The 19628-nt window shown below is 39.8% G+C and overlaps 1 protein-coding gene across 1 annotated transcript; it reads left to right on the top strand.

The window, feature by feature from the left end:
• The first annotated feature begins 1305 nt into the window (after positions 1-1305).
• Positions 1306-14924, top strand: LOC117304285 (trissin receptor-like). Its single transcript, XM_033788662.1, has 2 exons — positions 1306-1539; positions 11670-14924. Exons 1-2 carry the CDS (start codon positions 1515-1517, stop codon positions 13547-13549), a joined length of 1905 nt encoding a protein of 634 aa, XP_033644553.1. The 5' UTR covers positions 1306-1514; the 3' UTR covers positions 13550-14924.
• The last annotated feature ends 4704 nt before the right edge of the window (positions 14925-19628 follow it).

Here is a 19628-nt window from a genome sequence, read left to right as displayed (position 1 = left end):
CACTTCTGACAAAACAAAATGAGAATAAAAGAAAGCTACTTTGAATATTTTGAATAGTTCTTAATGCCCCAGAAGACAATAATTTCAGTGAGACTGGCAAGCTAAAGCCAGAAGTTAAAATACTGGAAAGAAAAATAAATACAAATCTTTGTTCCTTGAGCCAAATGACAAGAAACACTAATTGGTTCACGTTAGGACGCCTTTTGGCGCTACATGGTGACTGGTTTTTGAGTTTGCAAGAAGCTGACGGCCTTCAAGTTTTTTTTAAAGTGTCGCTTCCCTCATGTCTGTACGTTTCTGGTGTTGTCTGATGTTGTCATTGTCTTGCCAATTCAAACAAGTGACAAACTTCTTCTGCTCTGTCTATTCCGTTCCGAATGATGACAAGAGTTCTTGACGAAAAATGAAGGGGACGGTCCAAGACATCTGAGAGGTATCGTGGCTAACAAAGAGATGTTTGCGGCAACAACAATTGAATATCTCTGTTGATCAATGTTGGTTCTTTAAAGAACCGGTGGTTAAAAACTCAACGTTTCGATCAGTATTCTCTGATCGTCTTCAGGAGAATGCTGGACTAAGTTGCAGTTGCTCTGTTGTTCTTGTGGAGTGCCATAGTTCGTATCACACCTCGGTAATCTGTGTCTTGTTGGTGGAATTCAGGGATGTAATCACAGGGCTCTATCACAGTGTACTCTTCCGATTACTTGAACAAAACTAAAAACCACATAGGGTCATAGTGGTCAGATCTTTTGTTCAGCTTTCACAAAACCCCGTTTAACATTTTGAAAGATTGCGTCATTTTAACAAAACAGTAAAAACCTACGGCCACACGCAACCAGGCTAATTATTGTCCTTATGCAGAATATCGCCTTGCAACTTCGTTATTTCCAGTTCCTTACCGCATAATATAGACGGCGCCATTTATGTAAGTCATCCCCTACTTTCCTCCCCTTTTCTTTTCTTCCACGGATTTAACTTTCCTAGGAGACTTCTTTTAAGGATGTGCCCTTCGTTGCTTATAACTTCCCTCCTTAAGACCCCTAAATGCCGACCTTAGAAGCACTTGCTCGGTTTCCGTGCTTCAGGGCGAATTCATGCGATTTGTTTCAAACCTTTGTAAATGCCTCGGCCATCAACAAACAAAGATCGATCCGGTTTGCCCCTCCCACTCTATATCAGTGTAATGCTGCGCATCACCACTTACCCACATCAGTCTCTATCACGTACCTCTCTTATGCTCGCGTCCACAGGAGCAGTCAGCAGACAGTTAAACATGCGCACTGGGGGAGTTGACTATACCATAGTGTGATTTGAGATCGTTCCACAGTGACAGCTAAACCCATCTCGTGGACGGATAGCAAGAAACCACACCTGGACAACTGTGTTAACCAAGAGAAACTGCTCTAAACATTCTTGGGTGAATTACATGCTGTGGATGTAGCGTTACGTGGTGGGGAGCAGATCTCTCGACTTACTTGTTGTTTTCTTGGGATGTAAAACCTGCCAGTTTCAATATGGATGTTGATATATCAAAAGAAGGTATGTTTTGTTTATTTTAGACCTTTTAGTATTAACAGTGCTGAAACCCAAGTAAAATTCACAAAATGTTGCATTTCTCATGATGTTCGAATCTTGTTTTATGTCGTTGAATTGCTGCAACTTGGCATGTTATTAACAAGCTGTTAAAGACAGTCGCACTTAAAGACATTGGACACTATTGGTAATTGTCAAAGACCAGTCTCCTCACTCGGTGTAATTCAACATATGCATAAAATAAAAAACTTTTGAAAATTTGAGCTCAGTCGCCGTCGGTCGTCGAAGTTGCGAGATAATAAGGAAAGAAACCACACCCTTGTCACGAAGTCGTGTGCTTTTAGATGCTTGATTTCGAGACCTCAAATTCTGAATATGAGGTCTTGAAATCAAGTTCGTGTGCCTTAAAGCACGGCATGTTGTTGTTATTTTTAACCTCCACAGTAAAACTGTTGCTCCTCTTTTGGTGTTCAAAGCCCTCTAACCTACCCCGCAGTCGTTTAACTAATGACTGTTAAACTGTCTTACTAAGGCCCACTGGAGCCTCTCGTCCCCGCTTATCTTATCAGTTTCTCACCCCCTTCTAGTTCCAGGCGTCAGTTGATTTCCCCTGGGTGGGGAGGTAATCCCCCACACAGGGGGAGACTAACCGACCTCCCCAGCTATTGATTACTCATGGTTACGGACCGATATTAACAGTATTTAGAACCGATTGGCGTATGCTTTAAATGCACTGGACACCTTTGGTATCGAGACCATTAATCTCGTTGTATCTCAATATGCATTTATGTTCAAAATAACAAGTTTGTGAAAATTTGGACTCAATGTGTCATCGAATTTACAAGAAGTTTCAAAGCAAGAAAAAAAAATACCCCTTGTTACATTACTGTGTATGCTTTTCAGATGCATAATAAAAGGCTTTACATGAAGTAATTTATTATTTGAGTGAGAAATTACCTCTTTCTCAAAAACAGCGTGATTACTTCAGGGGGAGCCGTTTCCCACAATTTGTTATACTATCTCCATTGCTCGCTACCATGTAAGTTTTTATGCTAACATTAATGTTGAGTAATTACCAAAAGTGACAGTGCCTTTAAGTTATCATGCCGCTGGGTTTTGGGGAGGGGTGGTCATCCTAGGTTAACATCGGTCGTGTGGATGCATAAAAGCCAGGGGTAGCTTGACGAAGCATTGCCCTGGGAACAAGGATCGGTGCCAACAAGATAATATCCCCAAGAACTGTCATATTTCTCGATTAATCCCCCGCATGGAGAAAATCACCTGCTTGGCTAAACACGGGAGAATTTGGAGTTTAGCCCAAAAAATAATCTGATGATACATGGGAATAATATTCCGATATAATTACGTAAACCAGTCTTTTGGGATTCTGCGAAAAGCCTCATAAATCACGGTCTGGGTTTTTTAGATTGAAATAACACGAGTAAGCCGGATAAAAGCTGTTTTTCTGCGGTGTATTTGGCATTAAACCAAAGCAAATATATTCAATGTTTAAGCACGGAGGAAGGAAGCGACTCCTCCATGGTTACAGGTAGTTTGAGTCTCGACGTTGTTATCATTTCATGCTATCGCTGCAACATAATTTGATTTCGAGACCTCAGAATAAGATTGAAGTCTCGAAATCAAGCGTCTGAAAGCACACAACTTTGTGTGACAAGGGTGTTTTTTCTTTCATTAATATCGCGCAACTTCGACGACCAATTGAGCTTAAAAAAAATCACAGGTTTGTTATTTTATGCATATGTTGAGATACACAAAGTGAGAAGACTGGTCTTTGACAATGAATTACCAATAGTGTCCAGTGTCTTTAATAAGAACAGTGTGCTTGCATCAAGTATCAAGTGTGCGAGCTCTCATGGCAAGAATTATCATAATGAAGAAAAACTGAGCCACTAAATTGTGTCTTTCAAAGTCAATATTGGTTTGTTTGTCCTACTTTCTGGCATTAGTAATGACGCCAGTGAGCTTCAGCAATAAGTTGTGCTTGATCGTTGTAGAGTGTTCTCCACGTGGCTGATTACTGGGTTTGAACTACGATCGATGTGTAACCGTCAAATATGTAAATCCCTAGATTGACACGCGTCAAATCGAGGTTGGATACAGTTTAAAGGGGAACTCTCACGTAGGCCTAATAACAAGAATTTTTGTTACCGTGTGAGCCTGGCGCAAAAATTAGATTTTTTTTTTTTTTTTTTTTTACCTTTCCGTCCAAGCAACTATTTTCGGTAATCTTAAATTGTGTAATTTGTTTTAATTTAAATGTTGTTTAACTATTCTTAATATAAGGAAAATGTGACCGAGTTAAGCCTTCTGAAGGCTGTAAAACTTTCTCTTCTGATATAAACCAAGCAATAAATTAAAATGTTGAAGCAAACTAAACCACACGTCTCTTTGGATCCAAATCGTGCGAATAATTATGTGATCTGCCGGTGTCGCATGCAATTGTGTCCTCTATGCAATACTATCCGGAGGACATTATTGTATATGCAATAATGTCCGCTGGACGGTTTGCATATGCAATGGTGTCCGCCCGGACGCTGCTGCATAGTGCAAGTGTGTCCGCGCGGACATTATTTGCATATGCAGCTTTGTCCGCCCCCGTGCAAAACCGTCCTTGCAGTAAGTTAAACGCCCTTGGTCGACGGAACACGTTCGCCATTTCACAAGCCAAGTGCATGTCATGAATGACATGGGAAATGTTCGGCCGTTGGGTATTCGCTGCAATCATAAAAAACGTGAATATTCATGCTGCATAGACGTAGGTTCAGTGGATGCACACCCGCTTACGCGCGCACATACCGTACAGTCATGTGCATGTTCACTGGACGGTCTTTGCATAGCGCCGGACACGATTGCATATGCAAAAGTGTCCGGAGCGGACAGTATTGCATGGCGGACACAATTGCATCTGACACCGGCAAACCAAGTCAGACTGTCATACCCTTAAACCCAGGTACGGTTAGGGATAAGTTAATTTCAGAAGGGGGGGCAGAAAGCTAGTAATTATTGCACCCCCGTTTCAAGAATAATGTCACTGATTGTGTTACCTATTTGCAAACCACGGGAATCGAATTTGTCTCCAGCACGCGATGTATAAAACCAGATTACTGTTACCAGTAGGCATCAAGGTTATCCACCACAAGTTATAAAATGAAAAGTAAGATACGTCCTGACCTCTCGAATAGTGTGCTCTGTTCGTGAGATATACGACTGGAACTGTGACTGCATGATATCGCTTCGAGCCACAAAGATCAATTTATTTTCTTAGCGATTTACAAAACGAGCATTATAACACGTACTTTGTTAATCAGACCCGGTCAACGGCCGTGCAGGACATCTCAATTATCCAGAACCAAATGTAAGCTTTTAGGCTGTGTTGACAATAATACAAGCAATCACAGGTTCCGTCTTCGGAAGAAGAAACAAGTATAATACTGTTTAGTAAACGAAGTTAGATTCAAGGATGCCCCATTCTTTGCTATAGAAAATGGGGAAAACGAAATCCCGTGACGCTAAAACGTAATCAGAATGGACTCGCACGTTCTCGTTGTCAAACAAAAAGAAAAAGCTGATTCGGGTCTTACATGTTTTGTGAGGCGAAGGCGTCATAGAAGCTAGGCGGTATGTTTAAATGCGAAGGTTGCGATTGTAAAACAATTAGAAAGTCAGTTTTTCTATATGTAACACCCCGCTTCTCTCGCAACCTGTTTCCGGCTCTTTCTTCCCGTGTACTTCCTCCCTGTGGAACGGTAACCTGATTTCCTACCTACTTATTTTGAGTCGTGATGTTAACAAGCGTAATCTCCCTTTTGATTGTCTCGTTGTTGTGGCCATGTTTTTTTGGTCCAGTTGCCTATTTTTCCCACAAGCTTCCTAGATGTCAATTGCGTTAGAGTATTCTATCATATTGAAGCAAATGAAGTAACTATTCTATAGGGATAATTGCAGCAAGGCCATAATATGTCATTTATGTCGGTGTTCACAATCATGTTCCATGTATCGGATGTATTGTCCATCTAACTATGAGGCAATTTAAAGCTAAAAATGAAGGATTTGCTTCCCTGTGGGGTTAAAATGTTATTCCGTAGAGCGCGGACTACGTGTGCAGTTTCGTTTTTGCAGATTGCTTTTAGACGTCTGCGAAATTGTTCTATAAGTTACGAGGCTATGTTCTATATAGTACAGTTTTGTAAAAACTTTAAAAGTGTTTTTGTTTGTTTGTAGTTGTTGTTGTTATTCAGCTTAACATCGACAATTTCTTGTCATGGGCCAATAGATATGTTGTTAACAATGTAACTGTATAAAGCCCATTTAGTATGTGGGCTGGAAACAGTTTGATAAGACCTAACTGTGCCGAATTGGTTAACATTTATATATTTACCGTTTAGTATAATGTGCAAGGCATAATTCCTGTGTATTTTTAGGATTGATTGCTCTTGGTGTGGGCAGCACGATCCATATCATTCGTGCGTCAAGCTGTAGTTTTTTTTTTTTTTTTTTTTTTTTTTTTTCAAACCTACAAACGTATTTCAACGCATTCAAAGTTCGGGTCGTTTGTTTTCTGAAATGGAAATTTGAGGGCGTATGCATAATGCTCTTTGCATACGTCGACAACAGCGGTTAAAGCCATTATACACTTTTGGTGCAAAAAAAATCACAGATTTACAAACAACTTACAGGGTTTACAGAAGGTATTGGTGAAAGACTTCTCTTGAAATATTATTCCATGAAATGCTTTACTTTTTGAGAAAACTTTAAAACAATATAAATTCTCGATAGCGAGAATTACGGATTTATTTTAAACACATGTCATGACACGAGGAAACGTGCGGAAACAAGGGTGGGTTTTTCCCGTTATTTTCTCCCGACTCCGATGACCGATTGAGCCTAAATTTTCACAGGTTTGATATTTTATATAGAAGTTGTGATGCACGAAGTGTGGGCCTTGGACAATACTGTTTACCGAAAGTGTCCAAGGGCTTTAAAACTAGGCCATTTTGGTTACAGGTTGGTTCCCTTTTAAGACAACTCCTGATTCAACCCTCGGCTTGTGCCCCTGCATGATTGTAAGACACACCAGGTGGGCATTAGGCAGACAACCGAACACATTTTAAACTGTTTTAAGTAGTGCGCGGCTGTTGTACTTTTCCTGAAATTAATTGTGACTGTTGCGTGTAGCCCAAACCATAAATCCCCAAACGTGACAACTATGATATACGAAATGATTATTAGATGTAGCACGTCACTGTAAGATCCTAATCACTCACAGTTAACATTTCCTTGACACGGGGCACCATTCCACATCTTTCGTGATCATCTTCGTTTCTAAGTTGCCGTTCTCCATATAAATGATTTAAACAGTTTAACGCTGAAGGAGACATAATCTATTCAAGAAACAAGACCAAGAACTATCCAGTTTCTACTTGAGACGTTGAGGGCTCGCGTTTAAAACCCTATTAGCAGAGTGCTCGTTTAAAGGGTATGGATACGTGTTGTAGGACACAGAACGCAATGCCAACAGATTTACTTTAAACTGACACAGTTGAAAGCCATTATACGCTTTCGGTAAACAGTATTGTCCAAGTCCCACACTTCGTGTATCACAACTTATATATAAAACAACAAACCTGTGAAAAATTAGGCTCAATCGGTCATCGGAGTCGAGAGAAAATAATGGGAAAACCTACTCTTGTTTCCGCGCGTTTCGCCGTGTCATGACATGTGTTTAAAATAAATGCGTAATTCTCGCTAACGAGAATTTATATTGTTTTACCGTTTTCTCAAAAAGTAAAGCATTTCATGGACTAATATTTCAAGAGAAGTCTTTCACCATTACCTTCTGTAAACCCTGTAAATTATTTGTAAATCTGTGACCTTTTTTTGTTTTTTTCTGTACCGAAAAGGTCCAATGGCTTTAATGATGAGGGTAGAGAACAGGGATTTTGGATAATCCACACAGGAAATGAAGTGTTTGGAACCTGTTGTTCAATTTTATACACATAATGAATGTTTATGAGTGCAATGGTGCGAATATGTTCATGAGTTGAAAGATGGAATGTTCTGTTCAACGAGGCGGAGCCGAGTTGAATGGAACATTCCAGCTTTCAACGAATGAACATATTCGCACCATTGCACGAATGAAAAACATTCATTATTTGTTTTATATAACATCCACGTAGAACTTTGTCATTTTGATTGAAAGAAACAACTTTCAAAACAAACAATTTCAACTGTAGAAGCCGAATGCTAGTAATTTTACTATGCCTTCTTGCAGTAACACCTGCTGCGTTACCAAAGACACGCGCACGCAGTGATGTTTTTACTCAGCTTTTTCGTTCCATCCGAAAAGTACCATTGCACGCTGGCAGCGTGCCAGCGTGCAATGGTACTTTTCGGATGGAACAAAAAAGCACGGCGAGTGACTCAGCGTGCAATGGTACTTTTATTTGCTATCACGTGACGGACAATCCTCCAATCAAATGGCAAGGATCGGCTTGGGTGTTATATAAAAATTAATAACAACCATAATGTTAGAAAATCATTTTAAGTGGTCTCCCGATAGTTTTAACTATCGTTATGGCAAACAATTGTATGTGCGAATCGTTACTCCCTTGTGTACTGATTAATGTTTTTCACCTCTCAAACCAGTTCCATTTCATGGCAATTGTTTAATTATATCCCCTGTGTACTAATTAATGTTGTTCACCTCTCAAACCAGTTTCCATTTGATGACAATCGTTTAATTAAATCCCTTGTGAACGGAATCCGGATTAGTGTTTTTCACCTCTCAGACCAGTTCCATTGCATTATCCGTGCTCCTTGCTTTGTTCAGTTTCCAATTCAACACAACAGATTGCTGCTGTCGCTTCACATGGTATTTGATTTGTCATCAATTTTGTTCTTCTCCCTTTTCTGTCGTATTGTGTTTTGTTTTGTTTTTGCCAGGCCCTCTTCGAGAACAGTGTTAGAACTGTGTTTTAACACCGGTGGTGCTACACAGCTCTCTCCATTACTCGTTACCAAGTAGTTTGTTATGCTCAAAATTAATTTGAAGACTTACCAATAGTGTCCACAGTGCCTTTAAAGGCAGTGGACACTATTGGTAAATACTCAAAATCTTTATTAGCATAAAAACCTTTCTTGGTGACGAGTAATGGGGAGAGGTTGATGGTATGAAATAATGTGAGAAACGGCTCCCTCTGAAATGCCATAGTTTTGGAGAAAGAAGAAATTTTTCACGAATTTGATTTCGAGACCTCAGATTTAGAACTTGAGGTCTCGAAATCAACCATCTAAACGCACACAACTTCGTGTGACAGGGGTGTTTTTTCTTTCATTATTATCTTGCAAGTTCGATGACCGATTGAGCTCAAATTTTCACAGGTTTGTTATTTTATGCATATGCTGAGATACACCATCTGAAGACTAGTGTCACCTTCCTTGTTTCATCTGTCATGTTTTAAGTATTGTGTGTGTGTCGTGTGTGTCTCTCAATAACACTTACATTGCTGCCCTCTGATTCACCCTTATCCTATCGCTCGTTTATCTATACCTCAAGATCAAGGGGACTTTATGTTGTTTTCGAATACACCCGGCGTTCTTGAGATGGCATCCACGTATCCTACAATTTACACCTTCTGTAGAGTGTTCACACTGCAGGTTTAAACATTTCTGAGTTATCGATTTTTTGTTATTCTTCGTGTTCTATCCACTCAGTTCTAATGTCATGCCTGAAGAAGCACAGACACGGATAAAACTTCACAAAAAGCCTTTCACGACGTGACAGAAAAATATCCTTCCATGAAAGTGTTAATGCTTTCAAATCTCCACTAAAAAACAGAATCCTGGTAATCAAATTATAGAAAACTAAAAGTTGTTTATATCTCTCCTGGGACTTTTAATGTTTTTGTCACCGAATTGGAGGTGTGAAATCATGTTAGTCTCTTGCAACGCATTATATTTGCCTTGGAAAAGGCTCAGCAAAATGTAATAAACTCCGTGTGGGCTTTCAGATAATTGATTTTTTTTTTTTTCTGTGGCGAGACGAAATTAAAAAAGTCGGAGAGAAAAAAGCCACTATTTCTAAGTCTTCAAACCGCCAGTTTGCTTGGATGCATCGTGTTTTTTGTGTTAAGTGTGTCATATATTTCTTTTTCCAATTATACACATGTGCACTCAACAACAGACTCGCAACGCGATGATGGGACTAGCAATTATCGTACCAGGAAAATGCATTGCCCGTTTCTAAATATAAAAGACGAAGTGGCTTATCAAATGTTTGAATGCAACCACCTTAAATTGGTGTGTTATTGAAATAGTTTTTGTATTTTCTATTTAATCAAGAAAGGTTTGTGATAGCACCATGAGAAGTGTTGGACTGAACAAAACAGGTGGTTGACAAAAATGACAACTCAACATTTCGATCAGTTTGCTCTGATCGTCCTCGGGGGTGCTTGACTCTGTTGTTTGGTGTTGTTCAAACTTAAAGTCTAATTCTAAGCATTTTCAACTTGAAACCTTCCCTACTCGACCTGTTTCTGGGCGGGTTCTTTCTTTCGGCCCCCTGCAGACTTCTTTACTCCTATCCTTAAATGTAGAACTGTCTGCCCATTATTATACACAAGGTGCACACAGCGATATTTCTTAATTCATTCGTAACTTCATCAAAATGAGTGTAGTTTTGTACCTAACGAAGTTTATGACGGCACTGACAGCTAATCAAAACAATTAACTTCACCCATGCATCCGACGTGATGTCATAAAAAATGTCACAATAGAATTTCCGTCCTTTGAAAATAAAATTAGTTAGAAACCTCCATGTTCTTCTCACAGGGTAGCTGTAATTCTGTTGCTCCACTTCTGTTCACATGAATGTGGGTCTACCTACCTACTTATTCTCCAGATGCAGTGTCACCTTCCATGAGCCAATTTAATGGGGGGGGGGGGCATGCTTAACCTACGAAACAGATATTATTTGCGTTCAGCCCCCTGAGTCTTGAAACCTCATCTGTGCTTACCGTAAATGTTCTAGATTGGGTTTCACCTATACACTCAGCATTTGGATGTACACAGAATGTAATTTTGGACATTCACTGTGTAAACAGATAACATTGGGTCCTATTAAAGCGGGCTCCCGTTTCAATGGAATGGTTCGGGTACTTTTTTTGTGTACGACGCAAAGCAATGTGCACAGATAATACATTAAACTTTACACGGTTTGAAGATAGTGATGATAGAAAGCTTCCCTTGAAAAATTACTTGCTGAGGTGTTCTAGTTTTTTTTACGAGTAAAATTATGTCAGCATGTATACAACGAATTAAAGGAGTCTCTTGAGTTCCAAAAATCTACTCCGCGGTAGTGGAACATAAAGCAAGACGTGCTCTCTAAAGAACATAATATACCTGGCAAGTATATACACACATGGTGTTACCGCAAACCAAATATTTATTCTCGAAAAGTTGTCTTAAGACAATTTTCTGCTCCGATTATTAAAAACAATATTTGAGAAAATTTGAAACCTGAATTTCTGTTTGTTCTTTACCGAGATTGGACAGGGCACCGTTTACACTAGGTTTTATCCAACCTTTTAAAGTAAGACCCCTGAACATTGTATTTGTCTTTTATTTCGCAATTATTTCCAAGTGAGCTGAAGTGATAACACATGGTTGTTTTGGTTGCCAATTATACGGTAACACTGTTTCAGCCCCAGGAGAAGGTGGCAACGTGCCCCCGTTGTCAGTTGATTTGGGCAAGACTATAACAAGCAGCGGGGGGTACCAACCTGTCGATCAGAACAAGTGTTGGGTACCAGGTATGTCGATCAAAACGTGCAGTGAACCAATACGTCGATCAAATCGATGTGTACCAGCTTTGCCAATCAAAACGTGCGCTGTACCAGTTATGTCGATCGGAACAAGCACGGTACCAGTATGTCGATCAAAACGTGCAGGTTACCAAGATGTCCATTGAAATGGACTGTAGGTTACCAACATACGTCGAATAGGATCATCCAGACTTCAAAAACAGTTGAACATTGTAGCATACGTAACAATGTACAAAATGTAGAACAAAATTACACTCTTTCATTTTATTTTTCAACTGTACGTTTTATTTCCAGGACTATCGGTCGCAGTCATGAACGACAGCGACACTGACGTCGACAACGACGGCGAAATTGATCTATACACCGTGAGTCCCGTCAAGGAGATTCTCATAGCGACCTTCGTGTCCGTCTTCATCATCAGCTTGGCGGGAAACGTCCTAGTCGTCTTCGTCATTGTGCGCAACCGCAGTATGCACACCGTCACCAACTTTTTCCTCCTGAACCTGGCCGTTTCTGACCTCTTGGTGACGCTGTGCTGCGTGATCCCAACTCTCTTGTGGTTCACGCAGGATACGTGGAGATTGGGGGTTTTCATCTGCAAGGCCCATCGGGCTGCTATCACCATGACGACGACAGCGTCTGTGTTTATGTTGACGGTGATATCGATGGAGCGGTTCATCGCCATTTTGTATCCATTTCAAACGAAGCGGATTTTAACAGTGCAACGCCTCATAGGTGTCGTTATAGTGATATGGTTATTGAGTATAACACTCAGCGTTCCTGTGTTCGTATTCTACGAACTGGTCCCGTACCGTGACAATGAAACGTATTGCGCTCCATCAAGAAATTTTTTGGATAATGGCGCCCAAACTCAGGGAATAGCAATGGTGATCGTCTGCTATGTGTTGCCATTAATGATCATGCTGGTGTTGTACACTAAGATAGGGCAGGGTTTATGGGCGCGTAGTAGAAGCGGAAGCAACCCACTGACTGCATCAATGCCGGTTGAGAGCCACAAAGGCGCTGAGAAATCAAAATCACGTTTCAAAGTTACCTATAAAAGAAACAAGGCTGTATCGAGTCTGACAGAAACCAAGAAAACCCCAGTTTTGTCGGTAGATGGCCTTCGCGAGGGCCTCCGTATCCACATCGGTCCTCAGTTGTCGCCTCCACCACCGGAAACTCCTTGTCTTTACAACAGCGACAATGAAGACACTCCACATGAAGCATTACTTCGCCCTAGTAGCTGCGAAACAACACCAAGGAAGAGCAGAAACGCCCCCGAAATGATAGGTCCGTTTTTTGTGTTTGAGCCGGATGAAAATGAAAATGGAAACTTCGTGGAAATCGACGATCGGGAATCGAGTACAACGACAGTGCTCTGGAAGCCGTGTAATGACGTGATACTGAGTTCCAATGTCGATAAACCGATACCAGAAGAATCGAGTAAAATCGAGATCAAGATCACAGAGAACGGGTCTAATGGAGTTGGTTCCCATCACGAAGACAAAAGATCAGATAACTTGAATAATGTGATTATAACTGACAACACAGATGAGTCCACACCGTGCATTGATAAAACAAATACAGAACCTGAGATTCCAAGTCCTCAGCATCTTACACCAGGGAGGACACAAGGGGGCGTCAAATCACGTCTTGGGAGTAAGACAGAAGGAGGGGATAAGCGGCAGATTCACAGGAAATATGAACCAGCACCTAACAGCGGTCAGCCATCGCCTGCCTACGGCCGTGGCAACAGCCACTCCCTCTCCCAAAAGTGTTTTAAAAAGACACCCAGTAAGCGCAAACGGAACGCCGAGGCAGTCATGGCTGCTCGGAGGAAAGTCATCCGTTTGCTGGTCGTCATGGTAGTGTGTTTCGCTGTCTGTCTGTTCCCTCTGCAGTTCGTGTTCGTCTTGAGTTTATTCGGTGGTTTCGATGACAGGACTGTACCTGGTGCCCTACTAACGGCTTTCACGTATCTTGCTTACTTCATGAATAGCGCCCTCAATCCATTCCTCTACGCGTTTCTCTCGGATAACTTCCGGACTCGGATGAGGGAAACGTTGCATTGTGGGTCTAGTAGGGCGCGAAGGCAGGCTAGTCTGAGGCAGACGAGGCTTAAGAGTATGACGTCAGATGCCTACACTGAATCAGAACTCATGCCTAGCTGACAATCAACACATTGACGTACTACTCTCTTTCTCTTACTCTAAGAGTGGTCTCAACCTCAGACAGTCGTCTGTGTTTCGTGAATCAACCTCAAACAGGCATCTGTGTTTTCGGATACGCTGCATTAAAAAAAACAAAAATCTGGAATAACTACCCAAAAGAAAACCGAACAATTTAGAATTGATTGCAGGATCTTCTGGCAATGTTGCCGTGAAATACATTGTTTCTTGAGAAGTGACCTCGTCATCAAGCCCGACAAGACGTCTTTATAAGACGTTATCGAAACGTCGTCACGACGTTGCCACAACGTTCACGACGACCCGTCAAGATTGCATTTAGTTCAGCTGTTGCACTTTTAGAATAGAAACCAATCGTAGCGGAAAGCGGAAGTTCATGTTTCATGTAATTATTATTCAACTGCACAGACGCACCTTTGCACCTAAAGTAATAATTTGTGTGCGACCTAAGACGCATGTATTGTGTAGAAAATGTACATAAAGGTTTTAAATAGTGGAAGATGTAGTTTATTTGACAACCAAGGCTGTTTGTTTTATTTCATTTTACACACGGGGCCTTTTATAGTTATATGAATACATACATATAACACTATGATAATAGAAGGGCAGGATGGGCGTATTATAATGAGTATAGTGAGAAAGGATGGATGTCATTCTTAATGAGAACGAGTAAGAGAAAGGATGGGGCGGAAATGAATGTAGAAAATGGCGAGAAAGTTTTGTTTGAACTTAGCTTGGAGCGAACACAAATAATTTGTGTGTACTTACTTCGCCAACTAACTCGGTCGGCCATTTTATGGAGTCAAAAACTTGCTCCAATGGCGTGCAGTGGTAGTTCACGACGTATAAGGAAGACCATGCAATTTCGCGGTATACCTGTGTGGAACATTATATATTCTACCTTTAAAACAAAATAAGCATTTCATAACAAAAGATTTCAAAGGCTTTTCGTTGACCAACTCGACAGATCCAAGGCAATGTTTACGCATCTTTGTTCACCTTTTCAAACGACTGGCAAGAAGTCTCACCCCCTCCAGCACTCGATACACCAATTTAGGAAAAACAGCCAGAACTCAACTGCATCGTTGTTGTTCTGTGTTTTTTTTTTTTTTTTTTTCACCGTAACGTAAAATCAAGTTGATGACAGATTGTTTATCAAGAAATTCTGGAAGGTAGTCGAGCCTAATCGTGTTAGTGTGTATGGACTTAAATAGCCTCTTCGTCTGATTTATCTATGTTTTCTGCGTAGTGCTTCAATGATAAGATCTCATTAATGTCGTGACAACAAGTGCGATCTCCTCCCGTTTAAAGGCACTGGACACATTTAGTGATTGTCAAAGACCAGTCTTCTCACTTGGTGAATCTCAACATATGCATTATTACAATAACAAACCTGTGAAAATTTGAACTCAATTGGTCGTCGAAGTTGAGAAAGAATAACGTAAGAAAAGACACCCTTGTTGCACAAGTTGTGTGCTTTCAGTTGCTTGAGTTGGATACCTCATCAGCTGAGGTCTAGATTTAAATTCAAATATTTTAATGAGAAATTAATTCTTTCTCGAAAACTACGTTACTTCAGAGGGAGCCGTTTGTTTTAGGTTATCAACAGCTCTCCATTGCTCGTTGCCAAAGTTGTTATGCTAGCAGTTATTTTGAGTAATTACCAATAACGTCTAGAGCCTTTAAACCTTTCCTCCATGGTTGAAGCAAGATCGTTATCCCTGAGCAGAAGTACCTCCAGTAGGTACTGATGGTGGCTATGAGCTTAAGATATACAAGGTTAAAAGTTGACAGGAAGTTTACACTTAACTCTAAAAGTCTCAAACCGGCGGAGACCAGGGATTGTGAACAACCAAGAAGCACAGTTAGAGTTTGTTTGAGAAGACGTCTTTTTAGAAATGCCATCGCCAAAAACTTGAACAAATACAATAATTGTGTTTTAACTTAATCAACTGTTAGAACATTGAACAAATATTGGAAACAAGTTTTGGTCAATACATTTTTCATAATGGATGCAAAAATAGTTGATCGGTGGTTAACACTTTTTCTTTCTTCTCTTTTCCAAGTTTTTGGTCACATCTCCTTTAATCTTTTTGGCCACCATTTCTTCAGTTTTGTTGTATTATTAACCCATCTTAAACTGCAACTGTCACAGCTCAGCCTTCGGTCTTTTGTTCTGGAGTAAGGATTACATTGACGATCTCTCTATTTCTCCTCGGTCTCAGTTTTATTAGTGTTTAGTTTTTCCTCGTTTTCATGCCTGTTTATCTATAGTCACATATATCCGCGAGGACAATCAATGTAAAACAGGACCAAATTAACATGATTAATGATAAAAGCCTTAGAATTGGTTGAGATGAGATGGTTTTGAAATCAAAGGTTTGGTGTTTGTGGAGCGTTTGGAGGTATATACGGGATATGTCGAGCTGGCAAAACAAGTCACAGTGTTCATGCTTTTGCCTAACTACTACAAATAACAAACCTGTTAACATTCGGGCTGAATTCGTTATATGAGTCAGCAGAATGTATAGTGAACAAGTTGTACAGCAAATAAATACATTGTCCTCGAATTGTAATTGTAACAACCAAATTACCCCTATTTTTTTCTTCTCTTTTTTCTCGGGGGCGTGGTTTTCAGAAACCGATTTCTCGAATTTGACTTTTACTCTTCGAACTAATTGTATTGTTATCCTCACCGATCTAAGGACGATGAAATGAAGAGTGATTGCTGACTGGCGGTTTGAGTAAATAGATGTGATAAAATGAGAGTGAACATGAGTAATGTATACACATTCAAACCGGGAGCCCAATAAAAAAAAGAGGACAATAGAGTCCACGATTCGGGAAGGTCCACAGTGGCGAAAACGTGTACAAAACCAAAGGGAGCTGTTGCAAAAAAGTACACTGAGTACAACAAAATTAGGCACAATCGCAGGTCCACGGTTGCAGGCGTACACACACACTTGTGTAAGTGGGAATGATTGTTGGGGACTGTGTTTAGATCTCGTTCAATAAAAGCCATCTTATGTTTCTGACATCCAATCCAGTGCATCCAAATAGAGGCTGGGATGTAATGTATGATCTGCCTCATTATGGAGATCGGTCTGGAAACATGTCAACGATGATGTGAGTGCATGGTGAAGATTTATTGGGCGAGGATGTAAATTAAGTTTATATTATTTGTATCGGACCAATTCAACCAGTTGAAATACGTTGATCACTTTCCCTAAGAAATTTAAATGTATTCATTATTATCGTGTATTGTATATAGGTCTATACTTATTTGGTTTATTTTATTTATATATTTATTTTGTATCCTTGTATATAAATATATATTTATTGTAATTATTTCTTAAAAGGAAAAATCACAATCACCTTGTGCATGAAGAAGAAATAATTTGGTTTTACAAATATTTGGTCTGCTGTGGAAAATGACTAGATGTTTTATTACCTTTGTTTTAACTATTTTAAGATTTGTTTGAACAATCGGGTATTTAAACAGTTTTCTTTTTTAGATTGTTTCTCTTTTCTTTAAATTGGAATCGGGGAAGCTTTCTGTGGGCCTAAATATTCATACAAAACAAAACCTTGAACGAAGATAAAGGTAAAGGAGTGAGGTACTGTATTATTTGTATAACATGGTGATTTGAGAGTTGTTTACGAGTTGAGGTGCAATTTTTATTTTATGACGTTCACTGGACGGAAATCAGTGTTGTATCACCTTCTTATAATTTGGTTAAAGGCAGTGGACACTATTGGTAATTGTCAAAGACTAGCCTTCACAGTTGGTGTATCTCAACATATGCACAAAATAACTAACCTGTGAAAGTTTGAGCTCAATCGGTCATCGAAGTTGCGAGATAATAATGAAAGAAGAAAACATCCTTGTCACACGAAGTTGTGTGCGTTTAGATGGTTGATTTCGAGACCTCAAGTTCTAAACCTGAGGTCTCGAAATCAAATTCGTGGAAAATTACTTCTTTCTCGATAAACTATGACACTTCAGAGGGAGATGTTTCTTACAATGTTTTATACTATCAACCTCTCCCCATTACTCGTCACCAAGAAAGGTTTTATGCTAATAATCATTTTGAGTAATTACCAATAGTGTCCACTGCCTTTAAATATAGTATAAATCAAGTCACTGTACAACAGACGGAGGTGTTTTCCCCACCTTACGTTTTTGATTTTACCACTACGGTCATTCAGTTTAGATGAGGAAGACTAGATTTTTCTCGTCACTTTCTCATGAACTCATCGCTTCTGTGAGTTCGGCGTCGGGGAGAAAAATCGCCCAATGTTTCAGTAGAACAGAAACTAAACCAAACTTCTTGTGAACAAAACACCTCATTCATTGTGTTACCTTGGACATATCGGGGATTTGGGGTAAATTTTACACATAATAACAACTTAAGTACAAAATTCTAACACCGGGTGAAAGTGGTTGCTGTTCTGTTTGTTTTCTTTTTGCTGTCCCCGATATCTCTAACTATTTTACCCGAATTATGAGGGCAGTTGCTCCCAATGCCCAATGGGTCGTGCCCCTGCGATGATAACAAACTGACTTCAATTATGTTTCACCGGAATCAAAAGTCACTAAAAGGGACGTCTTAAAGGCAGTGAACACTATTGGTAATTGTCAAAGACCAGTCTTTGCTGTATCCCATCATAACCATAAAATAACAAGCCTGTGAGATAAGTTGCGAGATAATAATGGAAGAAAAAACACCCTTGTCGCACGAAGTTGTGTGCTTTCTGATGCGAGACCTCAAATTCTAAATCTGAGGTCTCGAAATCAAATCCGTGGAAAATTACTTCTTTCTCAAAAGCTACGTCACTTCAGAGGGAGCTGTTTCTCAAAATGTTTTACGCTGTCAACCTCTCCCCGTTACCTATAATCAAGAAAGGTTTTATGATAACAATTATTTTGAGTAATTACCAATAGTGTCCACTGCCTTTAATACTGTTCATATAACTTAGAAAAGGGCAACCGTGGTTCCGCATGCTGGTGGGTTACACATTTTAGCAGAGACCATGTCCCAGATTCCCACGTCCCTGTGTTGATTTTGCAAATCCATTTTGAAATATGAAACAAACCGTATCCCGCCCGTGAACCATTTCTAAAATGGGACGAATCACATTCCTCCTGTATCTCACAATACAAGAGGGTCCCCACATGTTTTTTTTTTTGTTTTCTTTTGTCTCTCAATATTAGAATGATTGCTGTACTATCCTTGTATTTGTGAACAAGTTTTCAATAAAATGTATCCTGTTCGTGGCTTATAATGTACAGAAAGAGTGTATGTCGTGTGTTTATGGTTTACCTACACTTCCTTATCCCATACATTAAAATGCCTAAGTCTTCAAATGCATCAATTACGCGGCTTGCTGAAAAGTGCATTGGCTTTAAACTTCGGCTCATCCCCAGGGGCCTATAAGCAGTAAGTAAGTATAAGTAAACTTGACTAACTGGAACAAGGTTACCAGAGGGAAAGTATGTCACATGTACAATCTGTGATTGATTATGCTCACGTTTTTGCTTAGTAGATAGTTTGTTTAAAGGCAGTGGACACTTTTGGTAATTACTCAAAATATAATTATTAGCGTAAAATCTTACTTGGTAACGAGTAATGGGGAGAGGTTGATAATATAAAACATTTGGAGAAACGGCTCCCTCTGAAGTAATGTATTTTTCAAGAAAGAAGTATTTTTCCACGAATTTGATTTCGAGACCTCATATTTAGAATTTGAGGTCTCGAAATCAAACATCTGAAGTTGTGTGACAAGGGTGTTTTTTCTTTCATTCATATCTCGTAACTTCGACGACCGATTGAGGTCAATTAATTTGCACAGGTTTGTTGTTTTATGCATATGTTGAGATACACCAAGTGAGAAGACTGGTCTAAGACAATTACCAATAGTGTCCAGCCGTCGATTTCACAAAGAGTAAGGACTTGTCTTAGCTCGAGTTAGGACGAGTAACTCTTCCTAACTTAGGATTAATCTTTAGGGGTGCATGCTACAGTGCAAGGTTGGGACTCGTCGTAAGTCCTAAGATTAATCC

Source organism: Asterias rubens, chromosome 21, assembly GCF_902459465.1.
Source record: "Asterias rubens chromosome 21, eAstRub1.3, whole genome shotgun sequence".
NCBI classification, from domain to species: Eukaryota; Metazoa; Echinodermata; class Asteroidea; order Forcipulatida; family Asteriidae; genus Asterias; species Asterias rubens.
This window is presented reverse-complemented; position numbering and strand designations above follow the sequence as displayed.